This window comes from Callithrix jacchus, chromosome 9 (genome assembly GCF_049354715.1).
Source record: "Callithrix jacchus isolate 240 chromosome 9, calJac240_pri, whole genome shotgun sequence".
NCBI lineage: Eukaryota > Metazoa > Chordata > Mammalia > Primates > Cebidae > Callithrix > Callithrix jacchus.
In genome coordinates, this window is record NC_133510.1 from 127,180,120 (window position 1) to 127,204,545 (window position 24,426).

A 24,426-nucleotide genomic window follows, 5' to 3' on the forward strand; every position below is an offset into this window, starting at 1 on the left:
GAAGGGCCCATTTGTTCTTTGATGATTCCCATTTGTCAAAAACTCAGTCTTGTAGAAACTTAGCGCTATCTGCCTTCCCCATGCAGCCCCTGAGGAACTGAGCCCTGGGCCAAATCCATCCCCACCCTCTGTGCTGCTGGCAGTCCCCCTGCGCTTCTTGGGTCATGCCACTCTCCCACCCTCCAGACAACCATCTCATACCACCTCTGTTCTCCTCAAACCTCCATTGCCCTCTCCTTCTCAGAAGATGGCCTTGCTTCCTGCTTCCTGCTTCCTGCTCCCTGCAGTCAGGGACTCTCAGTTTCTATTTAAACACACACACTACTTCCTGCCTTCCCCTCTCCAGGGCTCATCCCTCTTGTGGAGCTTTGGATCCTGTCTCCATTGGCCTTTTTTGTTATTTCTTTTCTCTCCCATAGTTTCAGTCTTTCCCTCTCGTGGAATTCCTCTCATTTTTATTTCTTTCCTGAACTTTTCCTTGAAGTCTATCAGATTATAAATAGAGCTACAGTGTGATGAATTTTCACAGCCGTGAGATGAGCACACCTATGTGTACCAGTGCCCAGATAAAGACAGCACATGACAAAGATCCCTAGAAATTCCCCTGTGGGTCTTTCTAGTCGTTAGCCTCTCTGTCTGCTCTGTGTAACAGCATCAATTGATTTGCTTGGTTTTCAACTTTACGTAAGTGGAATCATTCAGCACGTGCTCTGGTGCTTAGCTTCTTTCAAACTCAGTCATTAAATGTTGCTGTCTTAGTCCCAGGGCCCTCTTCCCTTCTCACCCAGTACTTTCTTGCTAGGCAGCCTTATTCCTTCACCCTGTTTAAGTTACCATCTAAATGTTAATGGCTCACACATGTATACCTTATAAAGTCCTGATCTCTTATCTCAGTGCCAGTTACATCCTTCCAGCTGCTATCCTTGACGTCCAGTTTCGGATATCATGAGCATATCTGAAATGGAATTCATGATCTTGGTCCTCAAACCTTGGTCTTTTCTAGAGTTTTTTGTCTTACTGAATGGTTCCATCTCCATCCAGTTTTTTAGATAAACACCTAGGGGTCATCCTTGGCGTTTCCTTGTCCCTTGCCCATTGTATTGAATCCATCACCAAGTCTGATGGATTTTTCTATGATCATCATCGCTTTAGTCCAGATTATGATCATTGTTTCCTACCCAAATGACTAAGGTGATCCCCTACCATGTTTACGCCCAAATGCTCTTCCTTTCTACCCATCTGTTAATTTCTGTACTTTAGCTACAGTTTTCTATTTAAAATGGAAATCTGCTGTTTCTACCAAACTTTAAAACAAAAGCTAACCACTTTGGAGTTTTCTACTACTATTAGGATAAAGATCATGATGCTTAGCTTCTCCCCTCTCATCTGGCACTGACCGTCTCCAGCCCTGCTGTCCTGTTCTGTCCCTCACCATGGTCCTCCACGTGTGCCTTTCCCTCATGTCGCTTATCTTCTCTTCATTCTGCAGAGGCTGCCTCTATATCTGAGCTCAGCCATCACTTCTTCAAAGTGGTCTCTCCTGATTTCTGACCCCTTACCAGGTCATCCTCACTTCCGGCCCAGCTTGAAGGCACTCAGCACTGCAGGGCTGCTGTGGAGCATTTCACAGTTTTTGTTTGACATTTCTTTTTGGACACCTTTGATGAATGCTCTCTCCCCACTGGACGGCGGCTTGTACACAGGAAGGGACTGGGTATGATTCTGCACTGCTGAAGGCACAGAGGCTGACATAGGTTAGACACTCAGTAAACATCTAGTGCTTGAATGACTTTGGAAGACAGATGAAGGAGTTTTAGAGATTCACGAATTTCATAAATTCTCTGCAGTTTCTGCTGATAAAGGAGCTTGCATTCAGGAGAGCAGGGAGAGGAGCAAAGCAAAGGAAGCATGTGCAAAAATGCACAATAACTCCAGGCAGTAAGTGGTAATATTGTGTACAAAAATTAAGCAGAAGGAGGTGATGAGAAAGGTGTGAGGGCAGAGAGGTGAGTCAGCTGAAGCTGACGAGCCCAGGAGCCACTTTCTGGGAAGGCAGTGCTTGTGCTGAGGCCTGGGTGTTGAGCAGATGCCAGCAGTCTGAGGACCAGGAAGAAACTGGGCAGGGGGCTTGTGTGAAGGTATTAAGGGCAAATGAGGCTGGCAAACTTGAAGACTAGAAAGGAGATGAGGGAGGCCAGTGTGTGGTTTGCATAGAGTGCGGGAGGTGAGATTGGAGAGAGGTGGTGGCTGGGCCGCCTCCAGCTTGTGAGCCAGCAAGAGGGGGGTGTGTTCTAAAGAGCAGTGGAAGGTTTAAGCAGGGCAGTGACATTCTCTTAAGTTTTAAAAAGATGAGGGTGACTACCGGTAGAGGTCCAGTTGTGGAGGAGCAAGAATGAAAGCCAGAGAGACACGTGGTTGAGAGGCTGTTGAAATAGTGTAGGCAAGAGGTGACCATGGCCTGGACAGGGTGGGGCTTGTTGTGGCCATGGAGAGACGGCGAGGGCAGGGCTGGGGTACGTTGTGGAGAGGAGACCGAGTATGCCGGTGGTTTGCATTGGTGGGGCTGGGGAGAGTGGAATTAAGGACACACATCTGGATGGATGTTAGTGCGCTTGACAGAGATGGGGAAGAATGAGGAAGGAACAGTTCGAGGTGGGATTCAGTTTGGAAATGTGGTTGTGGTGCCTTTCACCAGAGATTATGGAGCAGTCTAGGGCTGGAGATGAAACCTGGAGCCAGCATCAACAGAGTATTTTAGAACATGTGACTGGTGAGATTACTTAGTATAGATTCAGAAAAGAAGTGGTTCCAAGTGGGAACCCTGAAGCACCCTGGGATTTAGAAGTCGAACAGAGGAGAGGGCAGCAATAAAGGGAACAGGGAGTGGCTAGTGAGAGCAGGGATGGACCAGCTAAGGAGGCAGGTCTTCCAGCCCTGTCCTGGGGTGCTGTCTTGATGCCTGGGTGAGAGCTGTTTTCAGCCACATGTTGGGAAAGAAATCCACCTGCAGGCGCGGGAGATGATGTGAGGATAGCAGGGGTGGGGCTGTGGGATCCAAAACAGTTTTAAGAAAGAAGAAACTAGAACCTGTTTATATGAGAATGGACCTATAGCTAGGGTGGAATTGACAGTGACAAGAGGGAATACTTACAGGATTCCATTTGGAGAAGACCCAGGAAGTGCACTCATGGGCACAAGTGGAAGGGCTCGTCTTGCCCAGGAACAGGGCACCCCCCTGGTGGAGTAGAAGGTGTGAATACAGGTGGGCTAGTGGATTTGCAATGGGAAAATGAAGGGTTTACCATCTGATTGCTTCTGTTTTCTTAATCAAAAGCAGGCTCTTGGCAGGTTATCAGCCACAAGTGAGGGAGGCAGAGGGAAGATGAGAGATCTGAGGAGAAGAGAGAATAATGTAGTAGTAATTTAGAGCATTGGCAAAGTGTAGGTACTGAAGACTTTGGGATAATTTAGGGGCAGTCTAGTGTCCATTTGAGATGTGTGGTCATGAGTTAAATACATCTGGTGTTATTCAGCCACTTAGGTGCCTGCATAGATAGGAGGGTTGGGTTTGAATAAGGTGGGGTGTCACTAAGAGTAGGTGGGGCCAGAGAGTTCTGGTGAGTGCAGAGAGAAGCTGTGGACAACAGACAGGGAACAAAGGGTCAGGTCACTGGGTGTGAGTCTAGTGCATGAAGTTCCTGCAGCTAGTTAGCTAGAAGGAGAGGGAGCACGTGGTGTCTGAGCATGGGTTGCTCAACACAGATTTGGGAGGGAGCACAGTTTCCAGGGGCGATAGAGCTCTGGAGTGTGGCTATGGAAGCAGTAATGGTGTCAGAAGAGAGAGGTGAACCTGGGTGGAGGGAGGGCCTAAGGAACCCGGGCCAGTAGGGAAGTCAGGAAGTAAAGACAAAACAGGGCCACGTTAGTAGGACAAAGATTGAGAGAGGACTGGAGGTCCTGAGGGAGCAAGGAAAAGGTTCCATAGGATTCACAGAGCAGAAACCTGGAATAGGATGTTTTGGCCAAAGGCTAGAGTTTCACTCAAGATGGCCAGATTGCTAACAGACTTGTGAGTGAACAGTGTTGAGCTGAATAATGATACGGCTGTACTTGCATAGGTTGCTGCTGTCAGTGGAGCTGGAGGCAGTGTTTATTTAGCTCTGTAATTTAGAATGCTGTTGTCTCTCTTTCTTATGGCTTCAGATCGTCATACTGGGATCTTCTAAGCCAGGGGTCCCCAACCTCTGGGCCATGGATGGGTACTGGTCCATGGCCTGTTAGGAACCAAGGCCACACAGCACAAGGTGAGTGGCAGACAAGCCAGTGAAGCTTCATCTATTTATAGCTGCTCGCCATCACTAGCATTACTTCCTAAGCTCCGCCTCCTGTCAGATCAGCCATGGCATTTGATTCTCATAGGAGCATGAACCCTGTTGTAAATTGTGCATGCAAGGGATCTAGGTTGTGTATTCCTTATGAGAATCTAATGCCTGGTGATCTGTCACTGTCTCCCAACACCCCCAGATGGGACCACCTAGTTGCAGGAAAATAAGCTCAGGGCTCCCACTGATTGTACATTATGGTAAATTGTATAATTATTTCATTATATATTACATTGTAGTAATAATAGAAATAAAGCACACAACTTAAGCATAGTGCACTTGAATTGTCCCAAAACCATCACCCCTGCCCCCAGTCTGTCTTCCAGGAAACCAGTCCCTGGTGGCAAAAAGGTTGGGGACCACTGTTCTAAGCAAGAGCTTACTGGTTTACTTTTTATTATGGAAAATTTCAAATGAACTCTAGAGGAAAAAAAGCAAAATGTACCCCTAGGGTCCTATCATCACAGGGGTTGAATCCAGGTCCAGAAACTGTGAGCTTTTTACTGTTGTTGTTTTGTGTACCCTCTCTACTTTTTTGTTCACACAAGAAGCCAGTTTATTACTTGAGTTGGGTTTTGTTGAATGACCACAGGTCACACTGGGTGCTGGCAGTCTCACCATAACATACAGTCAGCATTTTCAAAAAGGATGTAAATATGTAATATAGTTGTCTATCTTTTAGTTTCCAAAGCTTGTTACTTCACATTTTGGCTGATTGATAGTTTCTAAAATGTGTGTGTGTGAGAGAGAGAGAGAGGCCAGCATGTCTGTATTATCCTCATTATATAAAAAAACAGATGTAAGTTAGTGTTAGGTGATACGTTGGCCCGAAGTTCCAAGCTTAAGTGGGAATACATTTAAAGTCCCCTCCTTCCTGCTCCCTTCTTTTGGTTGAGCTTCATTCATACAGCATCTGCTCCGTTTAACTTCCCCGTCTTTCTAAAGGCATCACTGGCCCAGCCCCACACCAAGCTGTCTCCATACCAGCTCCAAGTGCACGTAAGACATTTTCCTATGCTTCCCTGGCACGGGGCTCGGCACCAGTGTGCCCTTCTGGACACCCCTTTCTTTACCAGCCTGGGTTGGGATGTTAGTTGCTGGGTGGCGCTATTCTCTTCTTCATTTGACGGTGACAGCTGGGTCTGTGTGCCTCTGCACGGACATCATAGCCTCATGCAGAGCGGCACAGATAAGGCACTCAGCCTCCTGCTCAGTAGCTGGCATCTGCTGGCTGAACACTGTGGACATAGTCTGATGTCAAGGCTGAATGGCTGCTAATTCCTTTAAGAGTGTAACTGGATTTTTCTCTCCTGCCCAGTCAAGGTGATGACTCTTGATTTCATATCCAGCCTGTGTTGAATATGATCCAGTTCAGAGTCCACTTTCTGGAACATCAGTTGTAGCTCGCCAACCTCTATCTCCATGTAAATCGTTGGTGTTCCTCTGATGCTCTGGTCATCCTGTTAGGGCCGCTGCAGCAGACTCCTGCAGCCTTGGGCCCCACCCTGGAGTGGTAGTCTCCCCTTCATGTGGCGGGTTTGCCTCTTCTGCCGCTAGAGTGAGGAACTCTTGGTCTGAGCAGCCTTCAAGGGAAACCAGCGTCATTCTCCCAGCCCAGTAGTCCTGCACCCCCGTCTTCAGGTTTCCGTTTGTCATGCCATGGCCCAGAGCACGCATTCTCTCAGGACATGGTTTTGTTGTACTTAAAGCTCTGTTTTTGACTTCGTTAAATTTCAGCATCAGGTCTTTATTACCTAGTTACCCTCAGTTTTAATTGTGCTGAGATATTAGTACTGATTCAGTATTCTTTGGTATCACAAACCACAGGGAGTGAGGAAAGGCTCCTTTTCATGGAAGGTTAGGATTTGAGGTAGGTGGGCTAAATTTTAAGCTTTTGTTTTCTCGGTTTTCAGCCACACTGTCACTTTGCTGTTTGAGTTCTCCATTAGTGTGGGTTCAATGCACAGGATGCTGGGGACGTTCCTGAGCTCGCAGGTGCAGGCTCAGAATTTGCCCTTGGCAGTGGTAGGCTTTCTCCTCAGGTCAGAAAGAGGGGCTTCTGGTCATGTAGGGTGTCCCCTTGAAAGCCACAGTAGGATGCTGACGATGAGACATAAGAGTGAGTCTAGAGTGAGAGACAGCCTTGGGAACGTGGTACATTCAGGATTTGTGAGCTCTTTGGGGTTCTGTAACCTGTCTGCTCCTGAATTTACAGCCGCCTCTGTATGTGTGGAAGAGTAGGGCAGGGGCTGTGTTAGGTGAGTCTGTACTGGAGATCCTGTGTGCTGGCCTTTCTGTTCTTTGGTTTGTCACATGGAAAATTTGTTGGAGTTCCTTTTATCTTTCTTTTTCTTTTTCCTACAGAATACAGCTTACCTCTCATACCCCTACTGTGCAGTGAGACTTAAAGACAGGTCCGAGTACTTTACCTGGAAGGAATGGCAGTGCCTGATTTCCTCAAGAAGAGCTCTGGTGGGAGGTCATGTAGGAATCTTCCCTGTCGTGGAGCTTGGTGTTGAACTGTTGCCCTTCTGAGCAGAGCTGGACTCTCCTGAAGCTAGGCTGGAGTAGTGCCCTAACCCTGGCAGCTTGATTCCTGGAGGGCGTGCTGGAAGACACCCCTTCTGGTGTGAGCTTGCAAGGGAAAGAGCTGAGCACAGTGCTGCTTCCTTTGTCCTCTGCTTGTCCCTGCCCTGCAGCCACCACCTTCCCCTGCTGTCCAGAGAACTCTTCCTGTGGGCGTTCTCCTGTGCTCAGGATTGACTGGGGAAATGAGAGCTGTTTGGGGGATTAGTTTCCGTCACAGTTGCCCCTCTATGCGGTGGTCCTGGGATTAGTTGCCAGAAGAACAGGAAGGGAATAATATCTTTTCAGCATTCACATGGTTTTAATCATGAAAATGTCAACCATACACGATATTTTGCAATAGAATATTTTAGAGTAGAATATTTTATTCGTCATTTATCTCTTACCTAGATTCAACAATTACAGTGATTTTTACCACGTTTGCTTTGTCTGCTCTTTTTTACTTTCCTTTTTTTTGTTAGCCGAAGCATTTTAGCTCACATATCAGACGACATGTCATTCCTGTTCTTCACTGTGTATCTCTAAGGCTGTAGACATTGGTTTATGTAGCTACAGTGACATGATCACATAATTAATAGCACACACTGTGTAATCTGATACCCCTAATCTCATTTCCTCAATTGTCCCCTTTTAGCAGCTGGTTTGCTTCAGATTCCAAAGAAGGTCCTCCTATTACACCTAATTGTTATGTCTGGAGTTTTTTTCCCCCATGTCCTTATTGCAGAAAAAGCAGGGCAGTTGTCCTGTCACCTTTTGATACTTTGCTACTTACTTCCTAGTATTTCCTCTATCCCTTCAGTTCTTTCCATTAAAAATTAGCTCCAGAGGCTTGATGAGGTTTTGCTTCAGTCTTGGCAAGAATGTCTTCAGGGAGTTCTGGGTGTTTCCCATTGCACCACAGCAGGAGACACGCTTACCTGGTCATTCCTCTTTGAGTCATGCTAAGATCCATCCCCGGCTTCAGGTGGTGACAGCCTGATCCTGGCAATGTCAAGTCCCGGATCAGCCTTCCAGCCCCTTTTTTCACCGTTCCTTATCATGGTCTAAATCAGGTGTTTGAAGAGGAGTATTAGCTGGTTGTTTCTTTGTCTGGAAAGAGAGTTCATAGAGGAAATAGGATAGACGCGTCTCTTAATTACCAGTTTTCAGGGTAAAAGTTGGGTACCTAGTTAATTCCAATTTTGTTGAGTGACTCAGGTCTATCTCTCAGCCTGCCTGTCTCTTTCTTCCCCATTCCCTACAGTCATTATGAGCTCCTGACGTTTGTATATTTAATGTGTCTCATCCGATTGCCTTTCTTACTCCTTTTGATACTCAGTTGCACAATTGGCTCTGTGTTCCTTTGGCACAGCCCTTTTGCTTTCTGGCATGACAAGATGTCCCAGGCTCATTTTGTAAGTGCTGCTCTGGCTTTGAATCCAGCCATTCCTCCAAGCACCCCTTGCCTCTTGGTGGGGAGAGGATTTAAGGGAAGGGGCTCTAGGTGTGCTCATTGCTATCTATTCTTATTGCTTCTGGGTTTTTTGGTAATCGCTAAAAAGAAAAAAATGTGAGTTCAAACTGATACCTCTAAATCAAATTTTATATTACTGGATTTTTTACTTATATCTAATTTTTCTTACATTGAATCTTGGCTCCTAACAACTTTAACGTAAACTACTTATTTGTATTAACCTACTTTAAAAGACACCGGTATTATTAACAGTTAAATAGTTGAAAGAAGTGTGATTTCTTTGCAGCTTATTTGTCAAAAGAATATGTTCTAGGCACGTACAATCAGTATACTGTGTGCCCGAAAGCCATTTGTGGCTATGTCACCAACATGATAGGTTCATTCTCTTTATTTTAATATGTATTTAATTTTATTTTTTGACTGCAGAAACATGTTTCCAGAGTCAAAACTCGATAACAGTATATTCAGAGAAGTCTTAACTTTATTCTCCTTGACAAGTAATCATTAAATTCTGGATTATCTCTCACCATGCTTATTTATTATTTTATATTTTATTTCGTTTATATTTTATTTTAGATAGGGTCTCACTCTGTTGCTGAGTCTGGAGTACAGTGGCGCAATCTTGGCTCACTGTAGCCTTGAACTCCCAGACTCAAGCCATCTTCCTGCCTCAGCCTCCCAAGTAGCTGCGGGGTGTGTGCCACCATGCTCAACTAACTTTTTAATTTAATTTTTTTTGTGGAGATAGAGTCTCCCCATGTGGCCCAGGCTGGTCTCAAACTCCTGGCCTCAAGTGATCCACCCACCTTGGCCTCCTGGTATGCTGGGATTACAGGCACGAGCCACTGTGCCTGGCCAGTGTTTATTTTTTATATACATAAGCAAAGATACAGATACATTCATATTACTTTCCTTTTTTGCAGAAAAGGTAGCATAGAACATATACTATTGTGTACTTTCCTTTTTTTTTTTTAACTTACAGTGTGACCTGGGTTCACTCCATGTCAGTGCAGTGCTCGTCCTCATTCCTTTTTGTGTTGTGAGGAGGTGCCATACTTGATTCAGCTAGTTACCTGTCGTTGACCTTGGCTTGCTTGCAGTTTCACTGCCAAATACTGCCTCAGTGAATAACCGAGTATATCCGTCACTTCCTATTTTTACCAAAGTATCTCTAGAATTATTACTAGGACAAATGATAGATGCAAACATAATTTTTTAGATATTATGACCATTTTTGCCGAAATTTTGGGTACCTAATTGAATTTTGTAATTTTAACACTTCCACCTACAAGTAGTCCAGTTTTACCATTTTAACATTACATCTCCTCGAACACCCGTACATGTTCTCTTTGTATGGAACATATTAAAAGTGTTATTTTAAGACCTATTGATTTCATTTAGTTAATTTTGAACTATCACTGCATATAGAGTAAAATAAATGAAAAGATTGCTAAAACATAGTCCTAAACCTCAAAGGTTTCAGAGCGGATATTTTGGGATTTGTTTTCTTCTTTTATCTCCTCCTTATTCTGTTTGTTTCGTATTTTGTCTCCTGTAGGCTATCAAAAGACTGGAAATAAGGCACTAAGAATTGTACCTTTATCTGCTCCACCAGAATGAAGCAGGACATGTGTGGGTGCAAGACAGTGTCCTGAAGTTCTCTGTAGATTTTCAAAAAATATTAATTGAATACCTCTCATTGCCAGGTTATAACAGAGAGCAGCGCACACAGTTCCTCCTTCATGGCACTTACATCCTAGTACAGGAGACAGGCTAAAAACCAGGGAACAAGTATGATAATTACAAGTCCTGTGGGCTTTACAGGAATCAAAGGAGATGGAAGTAGAGTCTAGCCAGGAGGCCTCTTAGGTAGCGGAGAGGCAGCTGACCCACAGAGCTTAGCACAAAGTAGGGGAGGGAGTGGTTTAAGCACTGGGAACAGCATGTACAAAGGCCCCGAGGCAGGAAATGCTTAGGGTATTTGAGAGCTCAAAAAGAACGCCCCAAGCAGGAAGCACAGGGAGTGAGGTCGGGAGCGAGGGGCAGGTCAGGTGTTTCAGTTAAGGATTGGGATTTTATTTTAAGTACATCAGGAAATGATTGAAGACCAGTAGGAGAATGACGTTTGATACCAACATATCATGTACTTATTCTTTCTGTAGATTAGAAGGCAAGTCAGATGTGATGTTTTATCTCCAAAAGCAGCAATGTTGTACCTTCTGAAGTTCAAAGTGAAGATCGTTTTCACTGTTGTTCCTTTGTGCAGGACAGCTGGTTTTCATACTCATATGTAGGTCTTTTGAGGATTTCTTTTCTCTTTCAATAATATTCCCCTTGATGTTGCTCAGCTAATGACAATGAGTGGTTGTAACTGGTTTATATACTTGAGCTGTAAACAGGAGCATGATATCTGCAAATTCTCTCCTTCAGACCTGCAAATCCAAGAGACACATCTCTGGAAGATAAGAGAGCTTCTTCCTCAAGACCAAAAAAGGTTTGTGTTAACTGCTGTCACATTTATATAAAATTAATTTTGGAATCAATACCAGTTTTCCAGATAAAAGCATTTTCAATTTATTTATTTATGTTTCTTTTACAGACGACGGCATGATACCCATGTAGGGAATTTCCGAAAGCAACGCTTGCCATACCTGGACCCCGAGGAGCCTGCTTCCTGGAAAGGCTTTCCTGTCTGATGTGCAGGAGGCACAATGTCAAACTGACTCTTCAAGGGGCAGCTGCAGGGGCTCGAGACCAGCCAGCAGAATCTCATCCTTTGATACAAGGGATATACTGTACAGTCCTTTTTCTAGAAGTGAGAAATACAAGATTACCTTACGAGAGGAAGATTCCAGGGACTCAAAAACGCAAAGGTTTGCACCTTGAGAGCCCCTTGGAATGTTGACAACTCAGGATCTAAAACAAAGTTCTATGTTAATGAGTTACAGAATTCACGTGGAAGTCAATGTCACTTTATAATCAATAATAATACTGAGTGAGGAACACTATGCAGGAAGAAACCTTCCATAGAAAGACAGGCAGGGAAAAGCTTAGGCTGACCTTAAACTTACCTAACAGAGCAAGCCTGAGATAGACTGCCAAAATGGCCAAATAAGAGACTCTATGAAATAACAGTCTTGTAACTGTAGTAATTGTAAGGAAATTTTCTCCTCCAAATCACGATACCAAATAGGAAAAATGATCTACAAGTGCCCCATGTGTAGGGAATTTTTCTCTGAGAGAGCGGATCTTTTTATGCATCAGAAAATTCACACAGCTGAGAAGCCCCATAAATGTGACAAGTGTGATAAGGGTTTCTTTCATATATCAGAACTTCATATTCATTGGAGAGACCATACAGGAGAGAAGGTCTATAAATGTGATGATTGTGGTAAGGATTTTAGCACTACAACAAAACTTAATAGACATAAGAAAATCCACACAGTGGAGAAGCCCTATAAATGTTACGAGTGTGGCAAAGCCTTCAATTGGAGCTCCCATCTTCAAATTCATATGAGAGTTCATACAGGTGAGAAACCCTATGTCTGTAGTGAGTGTGGAAGGGGCTTTAGTAACAGTTCGAACCTTTGCATGCATCAGAGAGTCCACACCGGAGAGAAGCCCTTTAAATGTGAAGAGTGTGGGAAGGCCTTCAGGCACACCTCCAGCCTCTGCATGCATCAAAGAGTCCACACAGGAGAGAAACCCTATAAATGTTATGAGTGTGGGAAGGCCTTTAGTCAGAGTTCAAGCCTCTGCATCCACCAGAGAGTCCACACTGGAGAGAAACCCTATAGATGCTGTGGATGTGGGAAGGCCTTCAGTCAGAGTTCAAGCCTGTGCATCCACCAGAGAGTCCACACAGGAGAGAAACCTTTTAAATGTGATGAGTGTGGAAAGGCCTTCAGTCAGAGTACGAGCCTCTGCATCCACCAGAGAGTCCACACAAAGGAGAGAAACCATCTCAAAATATCAGTTATATAAAATGTTTTGCTAAGAGTTTAAAATCTTAAAACCCATAAGTGCCACTAGGAAGGAAACCCTGTATATACCTACATTGACCCAAAAAATATTTACAGCGATCCCTAGCAGAACATTGTTTCTGAGGAGGCGTATATGAGATTGATTTGTTGGTTTATGCCAAGTGTGTGTTCCACAGCTTGACTTTGAATGTGGACCTCTGAGTGTCCGCCCAGGATGGGTGTTAGGTCCCAGTCATAGACGTCACTTCCTGGGATTCCAGCACGATGCCTCCGTAGTTGAGAGACTACACAAAAAGCCACGATCATTGCCCGGCCTCCTGAGTCACCTTCTATCTATGCTTTGCTTAAAAGCTATCCCAGATACTCCCCCTTGAGGAGCTCATGCCCTTCCTTCCTCTTGATTCCAGCATACTGGCAGTGCTTTGGAAAATGGACAGCTCCCACACTAAGATCACATTCTGGTATTTCTGAGGTTACCACCTAATTTAGCCCCTACGTATCTTTCCATATAGCCTATTATTTCTGAACCCACTCTACCTATATGTCCTCAGAATCCCCGTAAATATCCATCCCTTCCTAGATGGCTTTAACTTTCATTTTAGATTTTAGGTGACTCATGATACCCATTCACTTAGCCTGTCAGAAAAGTCACTGGCAGACATACATGTCCTTGAACCTTTTTGATTTGTGTGGATTCTGCTCATCACTGTCTGTTAGACTTATTTTCTAGTAGCTGCATCGCATATTTTTCACTTGAATTTTTTTTGGAAATAGCTGAATGTAAATAGCAGGGAGGAAGAAGCAAGCAGAGTGAGAGCTTTTCTTCATCCAGAATTGTCCTCTGGGCTCCTTTGGTAACAGGTGGAGCTCCTTCCTAGCTAGGGAGACCTTACAGAAGTGGATGGTAGGAGGAGTCACTAATAATGTTTCGTCTCTATTTCTGTAATCTTGGGCAATAATGCATAGGAGTTTTCTATACCCCTTTGTTGATTACTACGTATCAGTTCTTTTTAAGGCATGAACGTGTTATTAATCCATCATTCTTTTCTTCATTCAACAAATATTTATTGGAAACCTCCTGTGTGCCAGGCACTGTGCTAGGTGCTGGGAATACCACTGATGAGATAGACAAGGTCCCTACTCTCGTGGAGTTTACTTCTGGTGAAGGAGACAGATGATAAATAAACAAATAATGTAGTTTGAGGTAGTGATTAAGTGCTATGAAGAAAATAAACTAGGGTGATGATTTAGTGGTGGGGTGGGGTGGGGGTGGGGTGACATTAGCTAGCGGTCAGGGAGGCCTTTCCGCGGTGGGGCCAACGTTGAGCTGAGGCTGGAAGAGAAGCAGCTCTCACTGGCAGAGCACAGAGGCTGCTCTAGGGGATGAGCCGGTGCATTTGAGGAACAGAAGGCCAGCACTGGCGTTCGCGAGTGGTGGGGAGGGGAGAGGTGCTGAGGTGCTCAGTGTCCTGACTTTCATAGGCCTTTTTTAGTTTGTTTTAATTTTTGCTTGATTGATATTAAAAACTCATGTGGAGGAACTCAAGGAATGTTTAGAAGACCAAAAGTCCCCAATGACAGGAACAAAAGCAACCAATTTCTAACTTTGTGTTTCTTCTCATTCCTATTTTCATTGATTTCCCACATGTAGTCCTTTTGCTCAGGAAGTCTTTGGGGAAATTAAGGATCTTTGAAGCTCTGAAATGGGTGATCAGGTTAGTGGTATCTGTCAGCTGTCTAAGAGGTTGGAAAGTAAAGTACTCAAAATAGTCACGAAAATACTGAAAGTTTGATTTTTCTCTCCATATTTCAATTAATTTTTTTCTGTTTGACTGGAAGGGGTTTTTGTATAACTAAAACCTCAGCGCATAAAGGAGATTTAAAAGGAGCACATGATTTAGTGGGTGGGCCATGAAACTAGAGATGGGATTTGGGGGTAAATTTGTCAGTATCTGGATTTTAATCCAGACGTCTCTGCTAACAAACCTTTGGTAAGTCGTTTTCCATACTTTTCCTCCTTTTCACAAAGAGAGGGCTGGCTTAGTTATTCGCTAAAGCCCCTTCCAGGCCTGAATTCCGTAAGTACGATCTACTGTAGTGTCTTATCACTCTTTCATGTCACAATAGCGTGGAGCGTTAGAGAAAAGCCTAGACTTTTAGTTGATAGAGAGCCAGTTGAAATATCATTGATAGAATTTTAGTTTTAGGAAAAATTGGTTTGATTTCTAGCTTTATTACTATTAGGTGTGTGAGCTTGGGCAAATCGCTTAATCTTTGAGTCTAGTTTTCTCTCAAAATGAGAACATTAGGCTAAATGATTTCCGAGTTTCCAGCTAGTCCTAGAGTTCTATATTTCTACATAGTTGAATTATTTTATCATGCTGTTGCTGGGGAATATGACTAACCCTTTTGAAGCTACTAATTTTATGTCGAGCTTTAAAGTCCATAATTGTTATCTTCAGAAAATATTATTTGACCTACAGTATGTCCAAATCAATTTAATAAAATCACTTTATAACAGGGTTCTGTGCTTGACATGCAGTTGTGTGAATTCAGTGGTTGTGTGTGGGGATATGTGGGTGTGGGGATGTGGTGGGGAATTGGCTTGCACATTTAAGCCTAGGGTGACCATGTAATTTATTGTCCAAACTCAGCACTTGAGAGTGGAGGGAGGGGGTGCTGTTTATACATCTGGACAACAAGCCTAAAACAGACCTTTCTCAGGCACACCAAGGTGTAAGGACACCCTGGTCCGAGGTTACAGCTTCACACATAATAAATGACTCAGGTCAGGAATAATCCAACTGGAGAGAGCACAGTCCACTGGGAGAACGGCCTCTGCTCTGCTGTGGCTCTGTGTTCTTGGTGGAATACAGACCCACAGCTCTTCTAAGAAAACACCAGCCTTGATTTTCACACACAATTTAATCTTAAAATGTTGGCAACTAATTCCTTTTCCTTGGGTGACCTATTGTGGTGCTTTCTGTGATCTGCCTGGTACCCATAGGCAGCCCCTCCAAGCCCTGCTCTGGCCCCTGCTGACTGCGGCCTACTCCCGGGAAGGCATGAAGTGCTGTCAGCTGAAGCAGAGGGGGCCCGCGTTCTGTGCAGCAGTCAATACTGTGCATGGCTCTGGCGTCTGCCTGCTTTGAGAGACAAGTCTGCATTGGGTTCCACCATTGGGATGGGAGCAACCCAAACTAGGCCTTCTGATGCTGGGGGATTGGGGGCAGGGGTAGGTCACCTGTGATGGGGTCACTTTTGGTACCTGCTAGGATTTAGGGTGTGAACAAGATAAGTCCAGAATGAGTGCACAGTTTCTAACTTGGAAGCCTGAATAAACGGCAGATTGCCTCTATCAGAGAGGAAGAACTCTGCATCAGAGCCTAACATTCAAATAGTCTACTGCGTGAGAACATGGGCACAGATTGCCAGGCTGTCTTGGAAATTGAAGAGGGATTTCTTCGTGTTGTGTGAGCATGGACATGATGCCTTCCAAGGGACCTTCTAACTCTTGGCTCTGTTGTTAAAAATTTTGAATTAGATATCATTCAGTCTTTATACAATGTACTAGTATTCTCAGAAATTTGAAAAAAATAGGTATTCACCTATTTTTAGCAAATAGATGGGCCGGGCGCGGTGGCTCACACCTGTACTCCCAGCACTTTGGGAGGCCGAGGCAGGTGGATCACAAGGTCAAGAGATTGAGACCATCCTGGCTGACATGGTGAAACCCCGTCTGTACTAAAAATACAAAAAGTTAGCTGGGCATGATGATGGGCACCTGTAGTCCCAGCTACTGGGGAGGCTGAGGCAGGAGAATCCCTTGAACCCAGGAGGCAGAGGTTGCAGTGAGCCAAGATCGTGCCACTGCACTCCGGCCTGGGTGACAGAGCTGGGTGACTCAGTCTCAAAAAAAAAAGCAAATGGAAAAAGTACTCAGTGGTAAAATCTAACTTGGAAAAGATGAGAAAGGTTAATACTACCACATGGCAAGAGCCATATGTAAATAGCAAAGCTGAGTTAAGATCTATGGATTAGAGAGGAAAAGAGAAAAAAATGAAGATGACATAGCACCTACTCTGATTGTATTCATTTTCTTAATTTTTCTGAACCTCAAGTTTCTCATCTATAAAATAGTTTTGAAAATACCTAAATCATGGAAAAGTTGGGAGAAGTAGACATGTAAAGTGCTTAGCATGTAGTGATGTAACAAATTTCCTCTTCCCAGTTGCATGTTAAGGACGTGGATCCTGTTATTTGGAATCCCTTTTGTTCTGCTGAGCACTGTGGTGGGTTTGGGCATCTAAACTTGGGGCGGGACCTGGAGAGGGTTGAATTGCTCCACATGATAAGAGAACTTGAATCTCTTAGGATAGTTGGAGGTAAGATAAGAAAGAGTAGACTTGGAAAGGGAGTGGGAGAGGAAACCAGTGGAATAGGATGGTCTAAAGTTGTGAGCTCTTGTGTAGGAAAACCTCATGACCATAAAGTCTCCTTAAAGTCTGGGATATTCGACATGAGTGGGTTTCTTAGGGAAACTGTGGAAGGGCTGAGTGCTGTGTCCAGGGTGAAATGGGGCAACGTGTAAGTTCCACACATAAATGTAGGAGCCAGAAGAGGGCGGCCGTGAGAACAGGCTCCAAGGAATATGCAGAATACGCCCAAGTCTTCAGGGGAGCTAAAAGCTTCCACAGGCCATGGAATGAATGGAGTTTGAGTGAAGTTTACCCAAACCCCTAAAGGGCAGGGAGGCCTCGGATATCTTTATTTCCACTCTCAATGTACGTGAAGTAGAATAACTTTATAATCATAAGTTGAAACTTAAGAATTAATGTTTTATTTTAATCATTCTCACATTATTTTAGTGTATTACAAAACACATGAACAAGTCAGAGATCCCAAAGCTGTGTTTGTTTATGCCAGCAAGAACTTGGCATAAATCTCAATGGAAGATGACTCTTATAACATAGCGATATTATTTATTGTTCAGATTTAGGGATATGTAGGTAAAACACACTATTTTAGAGTAAAGTAGCACATGTAGATTTTGCGCATTTTTAGTAGGATGTATGCATTTTTTAGACTACCTTCCTAAATACTGTGTCTAAATATGGCTTCACCAAGAGACCGACTTTCCCTCCCCTTGTTAATTCTTTGCTGGGCCTGATGCGGGTCTGCTCTGCATCATGAATTACGGTGGGGGTGTTTACAGCATTTTAAAACCTAGGATCTGTAGATGGCTTTTGCGGAGGTCTAGAACCTTATGTGCAGAATTTTGTGTATGCAGTTTTCTAGGAAAGGGAGCTTTCCTTATGTTTGTGACTCTAAGAGATAAAAAACATCGGCTGGCATATGTCGTTGTGCAGGGATCTTAGAAGACAAAAGGGGTGCCTAAGAGTTCCAGATAGTCAGTGAAATGGATAGAAAATGATGGGTATAGGGCCGGGCGGGGTGGCTCAAGCCTGTAATCCCAGCACTTTGGGAGGCCGAGGCGGGTGGATCACGAGGTCAGAGATCGAGACCATCCTGGTCAACAAGGTGAAACCCCGTCTCTACTAAAAATACAAAAAATTAGCTGGGCACGGTGGCGCGTGCCTGTAATCCCAGCTACTCAGGCGGCTGAGGCAGGAGAATTTCCTGAACCCAGGAGGCGGAGGTTGCGGTGAGCCGAGATCGCGCCATTGCACATCAGCCTGGGTAACAAGAGCGAAACTCTGTCTTTTTTTAAAAAAAAAAAAAAAAAAAAAAAAAGAAAGAAAACAATGGGTATAATAAATGGAAGAAAAAAGAGCACAACGCTCTGTTGTGAAGAAAGCGAAAAGCACATTGGCATAAAATGGAAGGATACATGTGCATGTATTCTTACGCTGGGTCCAGTGGGTAGGCTGTGTGACAGTTTCAATGTCATATGCTTACGAGAACAGTTCTGTGAACAGTGTATTAAAAGAGTATAGGTGAGGACAGCTGGGTATTCAGAGGGACTGGCTGAGTCTGTCTTGGTTATGGAGGAGGCAGTTCTTGCTGTAAAATGGGTGAGGGCCCCAGTACTGGTGTGGATTGTATTTTAAGTTCGCAAATAAACCTATTCATACCGCGTGGTGCTGTGTTCTCTCATGTCTTATTTTTATGTCCTACTTCACCTGCCTGGCATCTCTGACTCTTTAAGTCAGTCTTCTTTAGTCTTCATCCTGTCTGTCCCCAAAATGTCTTTTTTTAAACCCCTGGTACTCTTCCATCCCTGTGTGCTCCCCATAGGATCAAGATCAAGACCCATAGGAACTTAGTCTTAAGGGTAATAAGTCCTGTTCCTACAGTCTGTGGAGGATGGATGGAAGAGTCTGATAGAGCAGCAAGCCCTGTTTCCCGGAGCTGTTGTTGCCACAGTGTTATAGTTGAAACAGGTAGTGTCTGGAAAGAATTGAATCCTCTGTGTTTTGCCTGCCCAAACAGCTCACTTGGTCCAGTAAACATCAGGAGAAGAAATAGAAAAACAGGAAAGGATGAGATGGCAGGAGTAAGTTGAAGCATATTGCTAATCATAGTCAATGTGAACGGGTTAAATTCTGCTACTTACAGACATTTTCAAGTTTATTTTTAAATGTCGTCACAAACGTGTATATGATGATTATGGGAGACTGCCTAAAATAAAGGGGTGACCCAAAAGGCTGAGAGTGAAGGGATGGAAAAAGATCAGGAAATGCTGAAAGAAAGCAACTGGTGGTAGTATTGTCAATCAAGATAGAATGCAAGGTGAAAAAAAGTGTCAGTTTATGAAAGGAATAATTCGTCAAGAAGACAAACAGTTAAATTGGTAAGCTTGACAGCGTAGCTTTGAAAGATAGAACATGGTGAGAAATTAAGTAATTCCCGGTCACAAGATATATTAACCCTCATCTGTCAGAATTTGAAAATCAACTGCACAAAGAAGGATCTGGCTATTTAACTAGCACCGTCACCAAGTGTGATGTGTCACTGTGTGTGAACTTTGTCCAGCAGCTCCTCTGGGAATGGTCACAGAAATTAACCATGCTTTGTACTGGAAAGAAAATCTCACCAGATTCCAAAATGTAGAAATCCGACAGGGCACATTCTCTTGACTATAATGTAATAAAAATTGAAGTTACTAAGAGCCAAAATTCCCATTTCATCCCAAGTTACAAATAAAGAGATTATCAAGTATAGTAGAGATGAGTGGCAGAGATGGCACCGTGGGGCACATCTTGTGGTTGGGACTGAAATGAAAAACTTTCATAGCCTTCAATTCATTTATGAGATAAGGAATATGAACCTAAGCAGTCAAACAGGCTGGAAAAAATACTGTGGGATTTAAAAATTTTACCAAATGGCTTTTGGGCCTTTATCAAGATGATCATCTGCTCCTGTTCCTTTCACTTGTTAATGTACTGAGTCACTCTGAAATACAAGGATAACACTTTCCATGGTCATAAAGCCTTACACCCTCCCACCTTTGATGGGTTTTTGAAAATTTATGCCTATGTAACCTTAAGAGAGATTCTGTAGTTATGAATTCATTTAATCAGGAATTTAAAAGCTTTCCAGGAACCTCCTTATTCTAGAATCAGTTAAATAGCACAGATTAATATCTGTGCCCCTGGACTACATGGACAGTGTTCATAAAAGAGAAAATAAAATCTATGTCCCACTTCACTTGCCTAGAGCATAAATTAAGATAACATCTCATATTATTGTTTAAAACAATGATCTGATCCTTAAAAGTGATAGAACTCACCCAAATGGCTGAGATCCTTGAGGGTGGAGCTTAGAAGCTTCGACAGTGTTTTTTTTACTCTCTTCAAAACTGATAGGTCAGTTTGGATCTTTCCCCCTTATTTTTTTGATAATTTATGGTTTTCTAGAAAAAAATCTCCCTTTTCTGGAGACCATCAAATACGTTTTAGAGATATACATAACTCTAAATTCTTAAATCTCATTGGCATTTTGATAATAACCTTTTCTTGTACCTTCCATCATATGTTTATATTTTCCATTTTTCTCTGTTAGGCTTGCCACCCTCTCTACTTCCACTCCCCCAAAGAACCAGACATTGGCTTTGATGAACAGTTCTGCTGGGGTATTTTCCTGTCTTATTTATTAATTTCTTTTATTATCACTAATCATATCCTTTTCCTTTCCTTAATTTACCTTGTTATCCTTTTTCTAAAACTTTTTTTTTCTTTCTTTTTTTTTTTTTTAGAAAAAAATCCCATGAATTAATCCCAGTAGGCTTTATTTTCAATGATCTAGTTCAGGGGTCAGCAAATTGTGGCCCATGGACCAAATTTTTTTTGTATAGCCCCGAAGCTAAAAATGTTTATGTTTCTAAATGGTTTTTAACACATTGACATTTTCTGAATATGAAAACTTAATGAAATTCACGTTTTGTCCATAAATAAAGTTGTATGGGAACACAACCATGTTGATCCATTCTTGGCCTGTCTGTGGCTGCCTTGACGCTGCAACAGCAGAGTTGCAGAGGAGTTGCAAGAGAAATTGAATGGCCCGCAAAGCCTAAATTATTCTTTCTCTTTTTTACAAAAACAATTTCCCCATCTCTGGTCTAAATCATTTGTACCAACTGGCTGCAAGGTTCCAGAGAAGGGAAGGAGGGAGGCTGGTGCTTCTAGACTAAGTGTAAAGAAGGGTTTACTGAGATTGGGAAGAGAGGTAGGTTCCATGAGTGCTGGGGAGTGAGCTCCTTATATGAGATGCTTCAGCAGTGGGAGAGCCAGGATGGGTCCTGGGCTGCTGAGGACTCAGTGCTATGCCCCTGGGAACAAATGCTCATATGTAGGCGTGACCTGGAGAAAGGAAGGCCCTCCTGGCTGGCCACCAGCATCTGTGTAGATGACGCTGACTTCCACACGGGCTGCTCAGCACCACCAGTACAAGGCAGGGCAGAGGCCTCTCCCAAAGTCGGTCTTGGTACCACCCAGGAAGCCTACTCTGTGAGAGCAGACCTGGGTGGGATTGATTCTGTTTAGATAAATGAGACTTTGCTTATGCATTAAAGGTTGTAAATAGATGGATACCATTAAACTCCATTGTATTATTCAGATCTTTTCTATTGCATTTACTTTTTTCCTACTTGATCTTGAAAGTGTTTGAGGGAACTCTCTTCCACTATGCTTCTGGTTTAATTTTCTCTGTGCTGTTCTAATTCTATGCGTTCATTTTATAAATATCCATGATTTCGTTTCAGTTGGGCTTTTTCATGTGTATAAATTGTGTATAAAATACCAGGTTCATCCTGTTCATTGGTGTTTGCTTGAGTTCTACATTAATATACCTGCTTTAATAATTTTGTGGTGTTTGACTAAGATGTGTTTATCCCTTAAAATTATCTTTTTGTAACTTTGTATTTGGGGAAAAGTATGACATATACACATAAGAAAATTCAGAGAAGAGTCTAGCCTGACTTTCACTCTTCATTCCCAGATCCTCTGCCCCAGAGCAGCCACTTTCCAGTGTGGCTTTCCTGAGATGGTTTGTGTATACACTAACAGAGGTGTGCACGCACATCCTGTTTCCCGAGGACTGATTGCATTTCACGCATGTGCTGCAGCAATGTCATTAATTTTCGGTGAGCAGTGCTCTTAGTGACTGTTAGCTACCAGTGCATACATTTTCTTTTGATGGCTACATTACTTCCAATATGGAAGGCCTTAGTGGATGTTACTAGGCCTCTGTTAATGGACGTTTCCCTGTATTTTCTTCTACTACTTTTAGGCTTTTGTTTTGTACACTTACATCTTTGATCCGCCCACAATCTTCCTTTCTTTCTTTTTTTTCCCTTTAAGGAATATGGTAAATGCAAATTTTTTTAAATTTCCCTGGCTGGTTAGTCAGTTATCCTATGACTACTTACTAAGTCTTTTCTCCATAGATTTGAAATGCCAACTATATTACAAGCCAAATTCTTATTTGGATCTATTTCTGTTCCAGCCAAATCCCAACTTTCAATTAGTGTGTTTTTATTATATTCTTTTATGTTTGCACAGCCACACCCTTTATTACTTTTTTCCCAGATTTTCCCCATCTATGCTGAAATGTTTGATCCCTTTTCTTTAAACTGGACTAAATTTTATCTTAGCTGTGTGTTTCGTAAACAACACAGGATAATTTCTTTTGACTGAATGCTCATTCCTCCTTTTAGTAAGGAGACTCAGCACATTATCCTTTTTTGGTGATATATACTAATTCTTTTTTTTTTTTTGAGATGGAGTTTTGCTCTTGTCGCTCAGGCTGGAGCACAATTGTATGATCTTGGCTCACTGCAACCTCTGCCTCCCAGGTTCAAGCCTTTCTCCTGTCTCAGTCTCCCTAGTAGCTGGAATTTAGGCGCGTGCCACCACACTCAGCTAATTTTTGTATTTTTAGCAGAGATGGAGTTTTACCATGTTGGCCAAACTGGTCTTGAACTCTTGACCTCAGGTGATCCATCCACCTTGGCCTCCCAAATCCCTCAGCTGGGATTACAGGTGAGCCACCATGCCCAGCCAATGTATACGGATTGTTGTATGAGTAATGTATGCTATTGCTGGTTGAAAATGCAAAAAAAAGGTATGTTTGTGTTTTTATAATGTAAGTAAAATAAGTACAGACGTCAATTCCTCAGGGATGGGAACACTTTATTTTGGAGGAGGGGACAGGTCATTTCCATTTCTTAGAGTCACTGCTGGCCCAGACATCCTGCTGTTTCTGAGTTCTCATTCAGCTTTGCATCTTGACTCTCATGGACTTTTCCACCCTGTGTGTTACTCCACAGACAGTGCGGACTCAGGCTGTGTATAGGGGGTGGTGTCCTTTACTGATGGTTTATAGCAACAAGGAGGGTTCCGTCTGCGTGCGGCAGCTTCACGTTGAATGATAGAACTTCTGTGGTTGTTGCAGTCTCTGGCCACTCCTGACCCTGAGGAGTCCCACAGCTGTCCTTAGACCAGGCCGTAACCTCCCCACGAAGTTGTTGGGCCTCTCTTTAGCTTTCTTGGGTAGGGTGGCGACAGGATCTTGCTCTGTCACCCAGGTTGGAGTACAGAGGTGCTCTCATGGCTCACTGCAGTCGCAGCCTCTGGGCTCAAGCAGTCCTCCCATGTCAGCCTCCCAAGTAGCTGAGAATGTAGGCATGTGCCACCACACCTATAATTTTTAAATTTTTTGTAGAGATGGAGTTGGGTCGGGGAGGTCTGGCTTTGTTGCTTAGTCTGATTTCAAACTCCAGCCTCCAGCCATTCTCCTGCCTCTGCCTCCCAAAGTGCTGGGAATAACAGGCACGAGCCACTGCGCCTAGCTTTCTTTCCCTTTCCTGACCTCTCTCCTTCCTGACCTCCCTGCTTGCCCTAAATCCCCCAATTCCTGCCATGTCTCATGGAGAGCAGTTAGCGATGGCCCCTTCTTCATACTGTCCTGGGCTGCACCCACTGTGACCCGTGACTCACGCCAGTAACCACACACCTTGCAGTATGATTCTCACCGTGACAGAACCCGGGAAAGACTGGGGTGCGCTGGTGAAGTTTAACCTGTTTTTATCTCCTGACCACATAGATGTAAGTAACAGGATTCATAGCTGAAGAATTAACGTGTGCTTTTCCCTCTCCTCTTCTTCAGGACAGCTGGAGGCCAGGCTCCCTGGTTGTCCTTAGCTGGGGGCAGCATTGCTTGGCCCTGCAGGCAGCAGGAGGGCCCTGGGTCCCTGGGTCGAGGAGTCACCCTTAGCTGGGGTTGCCAGATAAAATGCAGAATGGCTGGTTAAATTTGAATTTTAGATACATTAAAAAATATTTCTTGTGAATCTGAAATATGCATTTAACTGGCCATCTTGTGTTTTTATTGGCTAAGTATGGCAGCTCTGCCCTCGGGGAGGCTGGAAAGGGGTGCTGGTATTCCAGAAGGGGTGGTGCAGGAGAGTGTGGGCTGGGATGTGGACACAGAGAGGCCTTTCTTGTTCCTGCAGTAAAGAGAGAAGCTGCATGCTCCTGAGGACATGATCCCAGGAAGGACA

At 43.6% G+C, this 24,426-nt stretch overlaps 1 protein-coding gene across 11 annotated transcripts in view; it reads left to right on the forward strand.

Moving 5' to 3' along the window:
* ZNF664 (zinc finger protein 664) overlaps nt 1–24,426 on the forward strand; it is a 283,496-nt gene that overhangs the window by 29,515 nt on the left and 229,555 nt on the right. For 4 of the 11 annotated variants that reach the window (XR_013522210.1, XM_035258108.3, XM_035258107.3 and 1 more), the window contains 2 exons: nt 10,852–10,915; nt 11,021–14,926. The exons of 6 other annotated variants lie outside the window; for them this stretch is intronic. Coding sequence is in view for 3 of the 5 variants with exons in the window: in XM_035258108.3 (XP_035113999.1) it covers nt 11,620–12,405 (786 nt within the window). In the remaining 2 variants the exon portion in view is untranslated. Of the gene's footprint in view, nt 1–4,203; nt 4,305–10,851; nt 10,916–11,020; nt 14,927–24,426 lie in introns of those variants that run through there. One more of the 11 variants, XM_078337648.1, reaches the window with a different exon arrangement.